The 9311-nt window shown below is 34.7% G+C and overlaps 1 protein-coding gene across 2 annotated transcripts; it reads left to right on the top strand.

The window, feature by feature from the left end:
* Nucleotides 1-938: 938 nt before the first annotated feature.
* NUDT14_1 (Nudix hydrolase 14, chloroplastic) lies at nucleotides 939-8839 on the top strand. Of its 2 annotated transcripts, none has more exons than XM_051210592.1 (6): nucleotides 939-989; nucleotides 1043-1265; nucleotides 2433-2476; nucleotides 2509-2573; nucleotides 5178-5412; nucleotides 7512-8839. In XM_051210592.1, the coding sequence occupies exons 2-6, from the start codon at nucleotides 1179-1181 to the stop codon at nucleotides 7771-7773; spliced, it is 693 nt and encodes a 230-aa protein (XP_051073182.1). In that variant the 5' UTR covers nucleotides 939-989; nucleotides 1043-1178; the 3' UTR covers nucleotides 7774-8839. The 2 variants fall into 2 exon arrangements, with proteins under 2 accessions (XP_051073182.1, XP_051073183.1); XM_051210593.1 differs by lacking the exon at nucleotides 1043-1265 and having other exon boundaries at nucleotides 2517-2573; nucleotides 7512-7715; nucleotides 7766-8304.
* The last annotated feature ends 472 nt before the right edge of the window (nucleotides 8840-9311 follow it).

The raw sequence follows: 9311 nt of genomic DNA, 5'->3' as shown, positions 1-9311 counted from the left end.
TTTTTAAAACAATTTTACGGGCAATAATAGTAATTGTGCAGATTGTGAGAACAGATCAAAAATGCAAACGGTAGAAAAACCTAACTATATTCACAGTTTTAATTAGTTGCTTAGGTGGGCCAACTCCGATATATTTGTCGATTGTGGCGATTACATCAGTTTTTTGCTATACTTATTCCAAATGACCACAATAATTTCGTTGTAAATAATAAAGTGACAGAGAGGTTTAGGCTAAGGTGTGTCCAGTCAAGCTAGACGGGAGAGATGTGAATGACCAGGTAACTCCAAAGTCATTCCTCAAGGTTAATACTTAGCGTGAATTGTTCTTTCGTCGTATCCAAGTACCATGGCCACTTTGATGACCGCGTAACGCAGGTGAAGTTATTACAAAATGATATTAGCATGAGTAGGTACGAGAAACAAGGTGCGATTAGCCCAGAATGGGCCAAACCATGTCTTACAATAATTGCTGTGCATTATTCGGCCCTGACTTCGATGAGGATCGAAGAACTGTTCTATATTCAGTGATTCGACCGCTAGATGATTTAAGTAAGGCTCAGCGACATTTCACTAGTTCCACATATCTATTTATTTTGGCGATATATTTACTGCCACACTAGTAAAACTCGAGCTTCCAGTCTTTCTTCTGCAATAAGTCCTGACATTTGTGATTTCATCGATGTTCTTTCCTTTCGTTCATAGGTTTGATTATGCAAGGGAAGATGTGCTGTTAAGCAGAAATCTATAAATTCCAAAAGACTCTTATTCTTAAGCTTCGCGTACTTTGGAAGATTTTTGCTATTCGAGAGAAATGAAAACTTTGTTAAGAGGAGATCCACATCAATTATGGTATTTTAAAAACCGTACAGTGCCCTTAGGTATGAGCAACCTAAAAAAGTAAGTTAATATATAAAACTCGACGACCCAAATCGCGCGAAATTCAGTTTTCACCGTTATTTTTGTGTTCAATGTTACTGTAAACGGAGGAGGTAATTTCGATTTCTCGGTCTATCAACTAACATTCTCTGCACTTTACGTGCAGATTTCTGTGCTAGTTTATTTAGCTGCCATCGCTAAGCTGACGTTTCTCTATACTCTCGGTGATAGCATCCTATCAACTGCTGTACCTTAGGAAAAACTACATAATCCTACGAGTGTGGTCTAGACCACATATAGCTATGTCTCGCAAAATTTCTAACCTAAATGTAGTCGAACTTGAAGAACCATCCAAATATATTAAGCCATACCGAATGAACTTTATCCAGGTAGGTATGTTGAATAGTCAGCATACCATATTTATGTATGTTGGTTATTATTATTAATGAAAGTGGCAACCCAAGCAAGGGGGAAAGGAGAACATTCCCCAAGATAATAGGAGAGAAATCGAGACGAAGCGCTCCGAGAAGTTTCCTTTCTTGCATGCTGTGAGGAAGTAGTGCAACATTTGTCCATGTCACCGTGGTTTTGAATTCTTGCCGACTCATACTTCGTGTTGCGTACTAATCATTTTTAGAGACAAAGTTTGAAGAGTTCAATAGGAAGATCACAATAATGCAAAATAATGTGTGAACGTGTATTCTTTCGGTATTTTTCTGGAGTAATAGTTAATCATTTAGATGGTGAGACCATAATTTATGGACGACCTTTGAGCGACGCTAAAGAGACTATGAGAATGTCCACTTACATACTACGGCTAAATGAGGGTTGTAAAGCAGTGTGGAAAATAAGGATTATTATTTACAGTTGGTAGTTGGGGTTAGGAATCAGATAGGATTTCACGAATTGACATCAGCAAAATACCAAAACTATTTACTCAAATAAATGAATTAATTTCGTCCATAAATTATAGTCTCATCAATTAGATTCTAAATCATTTTAGTATTAGTAGTAGTACCACAGTACTGGCATTTTAAATGAATGGATCAAACAGTATTGAAGAGCTTGATATAATATTAAAGTTCGGGATTTGGTGCATGGCAGAAACCGAGTACGCTCAGTCCGCCGTTATGATTTCTATATGTGGTCTTATGATTGATCAAAATTGACTTACGGAGTCCATCGACAAAATATGCAGTATACGACTTAACCCAAACCGGTAGTGCTGTAAGACGTATACAATGTATTTGGTCTGACCTTACATATGAATATTTTTGGCTAATCGCATCAGTTTCTCCCCAACATTCCAGTCCCCCACATGTATTTTCACGATTTGTTAAATGAAATGCAACCGCATATTCACTATTCGTTTGTGAGTTTTATCGTAACAATGCTTGAGTTTCTGTCATCTAAGTTTGATAGTAACAGTTCCTTGCTAGTATATAAAAATCACCCTAAAGTAAAGTAATCGATCTCGCGACCACCATGTTAAATCTATTTTAGATCCATGAGAATACTTGTTAATTCATATTGTCTTCAATTATTTTGGCTTATAGGATGGTCGGCAACGCACATGGGATGGTATTCTAGCACATGATAGGTTAGTTTACTAAACTTCCTGATTACATCCAGTGTTTCAGTACTTCTGTATCATTCTGAGAAAAAGTCGTTACTTTTCGTAAAGCAGTTTCGCCCAGGTATGTTGAATTCTCCACCTCTATCGCACTTTGGTTTTCAGTAGTCGTTAGGATTTTATGCCGATAATGATGTTATCTCACTTATTTCTGATTTATCACCCATCACAGTTATGTTTTTATACAATTCATGTTCCATTTCTTGATAAACTTCATATAGAAAGGTTGTTTTGTATATTAAGTGTTTTCAGCTTCATAATTGCTTTAATCCCAGCATTTGGTACTTATATTCATTTTTCTTGGCAGGGCCTTGAACATATTCTCTTGACAAATTGGTTGATCAAAAACTGTATAATCAGTCTATCGCTCGAAGCTGATTTAATTTAAAACACCATCACTCTCTATATAACCAGTGACATCCCGCTAAATTTAATACCCTTCAGCCTGGTATTTAAATAATACTTTAGCTGCTTTCCTCTCAGTAAATTTCAAAATAATTATCGAAATGTTGCGTTTGTACTATTACTATGTCGTTTTTCGACCAAAACATCACAAAAAAGCTGTTGAGTGGGTTTAACACCAAGTTCTACACTCAAATCCACATGCGAAAAAGGATTTGACCATAAGCTGCTTTTCATACTGTACTAAATAACCAAGATAGGTTAATCAGTAGAAGTGTGTACAGAAAAATTCAATTGTTTCTCGGTACATGTATTTCACTTGTTTTTCATTTATTCCATACTCATTTAGAGCTTACTTTGTGAAGCTAATTGCCAAGCAACTTAACCAACAAGTTACTGTGCACCTTAGCTTGTACCTGAAATAAAGTTAAACAAAGTCAGTACATATCTCCGTTTTTTTAACAGGTCGATATTAGCTGTTTGGTAAATAGGACTAAAGCATCATGGGTCATTTACTGTTCCGTCGTGTTCTGAAAAACTGTAGTTGAAACTTGTTTCCCTCACATTATTGAGACCATAGGATTTCCAACCATTAACCCTGATTCCTGTATTCTGAAAAGGTTTACAGTACTGCTGCCCTAAAATGTTTTAATAGGCCCTTTACTAGTCTCAATCCTTTTTTATAAATCTTTAATACCGGTCTATTTAAACTTTGATTTGTGACATACTTCGTCCTCGAGTGTTACGAAAGTTTCTGATGATTATTCTCTATCTACATTAAACCCCATTACGTCCGCCACCATCACGTTGGTCACCTACGCATTGTAGTGTTAACTCACGGAAATTTTCATTGGGTGTGAGATGTAAATAGATATGATTGGACAATAGTTCAAGCTAATGGCTATGCTAATAATTACCTGCATGAAAACTTCCTCATTGATTATATCCCTTGCTCTCAAATGCCTTGGTAAGGCCGAGAGTAGAAAGAGTCAGTCCTCCCTCTCGAAATGCTCTCACATGTCCACGTGCATACAACCACTGCCAGGGAAATCCTACTCACTGCCTTCTCGAGGCGGGGGTGTTACTTACGAAATTGAGAGGACGGAAAGCAAATATCTGGCGTTTTAACCGGGTTGGTGGACACGGAGAGTCCACCTAGGGGGAGTTGGAAAACCCTGATCCCAAACCAATGGTGCACATGGGCTCCAGTATCCTGAAGGGACAAATAGCATATGAGCCGATTGTTGATCACTGGCTACCATGGGACTGCATCTCATGACGTTGCTTCACTGCCTTGTGGATCACACTTTTAGGTCGAAGGCTCCGGGTGTGACCCTTTAAGGAAACCATTTGCTTCGGTTTGGGCACCCGAGCAGTATCCAAGCCGTCACACAAATCGAATGATTTATGTGGCGCATATATATTTGGTACCTCCTTGTGACAAGGTTTATTTAAATAAATAAATTATATCCCTTAACTCTTGCTCGACAGCTAACAACATCGTGGACGGGGTTTCTGGGTTGATGTACAGTAAGATTACAAACATCACCAACACCTGCTATCGTGGATTATGAGCCAGTTGGGTGTTATTTGACAAAATTTCCATAACTAACGGATAATAATGCTAGTTTTTATGCTCCGAAGCTTAAGTTTTCTTGAAATCTTATACATCCCTTCTATGACGAGCAATATCATTTACAAAGTTCAATGGTTCTGTAATGAAGCTATGACTCAGTGGTTGAACCATTCAGCTTTCAGTTTATATGTTAAACGTTTGGACCCAGATTGACGTGTTTCCACTTAGTCTATCATATAGTATCACCATCCCTCAGGTAGCGGTTCATAATCAACTGTACGAATATATACCTAGTAAGTGAGTTACATTACCTTCGGAGTTTCGCCTCCGATAGTTATTAAAAATGTGTTCTGCTCATAATCCCCCTTGAAAGCCTAGAAAATATCAGCCATTAGCGTTATGTTCCTCTCAGTCGTCAGTTCCAGATTTTGTAAGTTTCAAGTTAAGTACAAATATAGAACGATATGCTAAATTGGATCAGCGGGAGATCCACAATCTTGTTTAATTACTTGTTAAAACTTACCATGACTTTAACATCATTTGATGCCGCAACCAAACTTTGTCCCTGAGTCATTCAAACTATCGTAGTAAGAAATGTAGAAATATAATCATTAATGTATTTTAAGTTTGTGTATGGCATTTTCTCAAATACTGGAAGTAGTTTAAAGCAGTCATTATATTTCATTTTAGTTGTATACTATTCAAAGTTGAAAAAGCTTGGACTTATCCGAAGTGTAACAGATGGTCCAGTTGAAAGCAGTGAGATTAATCTCCCATCTAGCAAAATTGGGGAAACATTAGAACTGTGTGCTGGAATAATCGATGGAGTTCAAAAGAATCCAAAGTTATATGCTGTTCAAGAGGTTTTGGAAGAATGTGGCTATAAAATCAATGAAGATTCCTTGCATTTAATAAATTCGTTTTAGTAAGTTACCTGTTCATGCATATGATAATTTATGGCTCTTAATATTAATACATGAGGTGAAAGTGAATTCTGTTCATGTTGCAGCTTAAGATCAAAAAGTCGTTTTCACTTATTATGTCATGAGATTAGGCGTAGGTTTCTTTTTGTGTACATGTTAGCTCTTTTTAATACATGTAATCGGTTTAAGAACAATAGATGCAATTTTTTCATATGACTTATTGACAAATATTAAAAATAGCTTTTCGAGAAGTGTTATCTCTTGTAAATGTATCTCTTCCAAACACTGGGATGTTGAAAGAAATAAAAAATAATGTTCATATTCAATTGTATCTTAAGTCAATTTCCTGCTTTTAAAATTTCCCTCGCTTAGATGATTAAAAGCTCTGTCATTTTACAACTCATTTAACAATTCATAAACCCTCAATTAACTCATTTCGTAATTTCCAGCACTGTCATCCCTTTTATTTAAAAAAATAATGACCATTTATAGTCAATTGACTTGCATATTGGTTCTCTAGAATTAATTCATTTTATTTTACAAACCTTGTTGTCCTTTCTATGTTTAAACTTATCAAGGGATCTGGTTGTATGAAAACGTTCAACTCTGCTTAGGAAAATTACCTATTGCTCCTTGCGAAAATTTATCGATGCTGAAGTATCGTAGTGAAATTAAAGAACAGTTTTCGGAAGCTTGAATACATTTGTTTCTCAACAAAATTAATAATTTTGATGTTCTGTCATTAGTCCTTGGATTTATTTTTGTGTATTTGTCCAATGTTTAATCATGAAAAGAAAGATCATCAACTTGTAGATTCAGTTCCCGGAATCATATAGTCAACAGGTTGTTATCATTGTATGATTAGGTCCCAAGAGTATATTGGTATATCGTTTTTTTTGGTAAATCATTTGTATATTCTAATATTATACCCTTAGAATTTTGGTGGAAGGCGTCTTTTAATAATATGACTTCTAAAGTTAATGGTTTCTAGCCCATCTTGTATGTCATCAGATGAAATAAATGGGATGATCTGAAGAGCTTGTAGTGGCAGACAAAAATCGACATAACTGCAAAAGTACAACTATTGACTGAAGTGTTCTAAAAATTCACAACCCATCCTATGATATCCAAACAAAACTGGAGAATGTACAATTTTCATAAATTTCAGAATACATTCAAGGTTGAATGCAATCAAACTACTACATATTTATTATTGATAATTTCAGTGAACAGATCTATTGTGCAATTTTCGCTTTTACTCTTTCAATTTAGATAAAACTAGTTTTCACGAAATCTCTGTTTTAAACTAATGAGAAACAATAATCTCAGAAGTAAAAGCACATGTTTTCTGACCAATGGATTACAGATTCAAACCTTACTTTACTTAGCTCATATTGTGGTATTTGCTACTTACATTGACGGATATAAGTAGTATATGGTACCAATCGGAAATGGAATGCATGCCTACAAAAAATCGGGAAGATTCAACTGAATAAAAAAGTTAGTATTTGTAATAACAACAGAATTGAAAAAATCATAAAGCATGTAAAGGATAACTGATGGGAGATATGCAAATTATATATTCGATGTATGGTTTTAATATTTTACAAAAACACTGTAATTTTGCATTAAACAATAAATTGGTCTTCTCTATCTGACTTCTTGTTCATTACAATACTAAATAGTCATATAGTAAGTATCATTAGTCCTCACAAAAATCTTATTAACAAAAATTGATCTTTATACATTTGTCGGTATTTTTGACAAAATCAGTTCATTTACTGGTAATCGATTTAATAAAATTGTCATCATTGAAATCTTTTCGTATCAATACACAATAAGCTATGAGGATGTAATGTTTCAAAATAACATTGATGATTTTATGTAAACCTTGTGTCGTATTTAATCTTCGAAATTCATCTATACACATAATGATACTTTGAACTGTATAATGAAAACTGCTCGATACTTTATATTTTTATTTTTGTGAAATTTTATATTCTGGGTCAAATGACATTGATTTATATTTAGTTACAGATAATCTGATGATAATAATGATATGCATGAATTTCACTTAACTTGTTTTATTTTCTAATTTCAGTTCAAGTGTTGGATTAGCAGGTACTGAAGTAACTTTATACTATGCTGAAGTGCATGAAAATCAGAAAGTTCCTAACGCTGGTGGTGGATTACATGAAGAAGGTGAATATATTGAAGTCATAGAATGGCCTATTTCACGAATTGAAGAACTATTTCAAAATGGTACCAGTGGTACTCACCAACAACCTACTTCACTGTCATTATTGTATGCAATAATGTGGTTCAAACAGAATATTCTACCTTCTTTACTTTTAGAAAGTTAGTTTTTTTATTGACCGAAATTAAATTCGTATATGTGGAGGAAGGTAGAAGCTTACAAACAATTAGATTTATTTTAGTCACTTCATATTATAAATGTGTCTTACTGTTTCTTAGTTGAAATCATCATCTTTCATCGTATGAATTAGCCAGCAATACACTTTTCTTTATTCTTTCACTTATAAAAAACACTACCGATCAAATTAAAACTATTTCCATCTTTCTGTAGAAATTCAGTAGGTTTGACGAAAATTCTATAATCTTGTGTTTTCTCTTGGAAATATTTTCAAGAGATGATATTTGGTCAATGTTAACAACTATTTGTTTCTTCTTTATGCAATGTAATACTTGTAAGACATTTAATCAGATTTAGCTAAATAGGATTTCCTTTTTTTAAAAACTTTCCATTTTCACGTTCTTAAAAAGTGTACTCCAAGGTAAGTCTGTCATCACAAAACTTTTATTCTTTTATGAATAAACATGACTTTCATATTGTATCATCTTCAGTCAAAGCTACAATAAACTTTCTTAGTGCATTTTGTTTTCCTCGATTGTTGTAGGCTGGATTAGTGAGTTATTGAAAAGAGTGCTTAATTCTGTTATGAGTATTCCGTGATATTGTCTCACCTTTGAATCTCATAACTAGGTCTATACGTAACGGTTGTATTTAGTATTTTGGTTCCATCGTACATCAGAAATTAAGACTTGTCATGTTTAGATTTAGATACGCAATTCGGCATCTTGTGAATGCATATTAGATAGTCGGTGACAGTATAGTATAAGGACGAAGCAATCGGAATCGAGAATATGAATTTTAGACCATTGAGCGGAATTCAGATATCACGTTTAGAACAGATGATTGGAAATGAACTTAACTTCGGTTCGTAATTCTGGCAGTCAAATTGGTGACCACTCAGAATAAAGCGGAGATTATCATTCCCAAAATCCTAGTAAGCGATGATGATCGGCTTGTCTCGTTCTGTTTTTCTACGTTGGCTTTTTGGTATCGCTGCAAAGCTTTCTGTGGCATAGGATATCATTCATACGTGTAATGCACGTGTCCGGTGTAAGACAGTCTGACATTGTGAAAAAAATAAAGTCACAGCAAAAATCACAGTATAATCTAGTTTTGTAAATAAAAGTCACGTCGTAATATGATAAATTCATTGACTACGTGGACGTTAACATGACCATTTTACCAGTCCACGATACACTTATTGACGTGACAACGTTGAGCATTGTTTCACTCGATGAAATTGTAGAAGTACCCTTTTATATTCCCGAACACGTCTAAAATAACCACAAAAGATTGCTTTCTGTCAACATATAGTAGAAATGGTAGTGTTGGACGTGCCAAATACCCAGTTCTGTTTCCATGGATTGTATTTGGTGAATCGACACTCCGTAATGCCTGAAATAAGTGTTAATCTGATGCTACCATATTTTATGGATGAACCAGTCAGATAACATGCCTTGCTTTTCTTTTCTAGATTCGTTCACCCATTTTGGCTACAGGATTATTCCTGTTGCCAATTTGTGATTA

Source organism: Schistosoma haematobium, chromosome 1 (genome assembly GCF_000699445.3).
Source record: "Schistosoma haematobium chromosome 1, whole genome shotgun sequence".
In the NCBI taxonomy this organism is placed as follows: domain Eukaryota; kingdom Metazoa; phylum Platyhelminthes; class Trematoda; order Strigeidida; family Schistosomatidae; genus Schistosoma; species Schistosoma haematobium.
The sequence above is the reverse complement of the archived record's forward strand: the minus strand, read 5'-3'. Positions and strand labels throughout refer to the sequence as shown.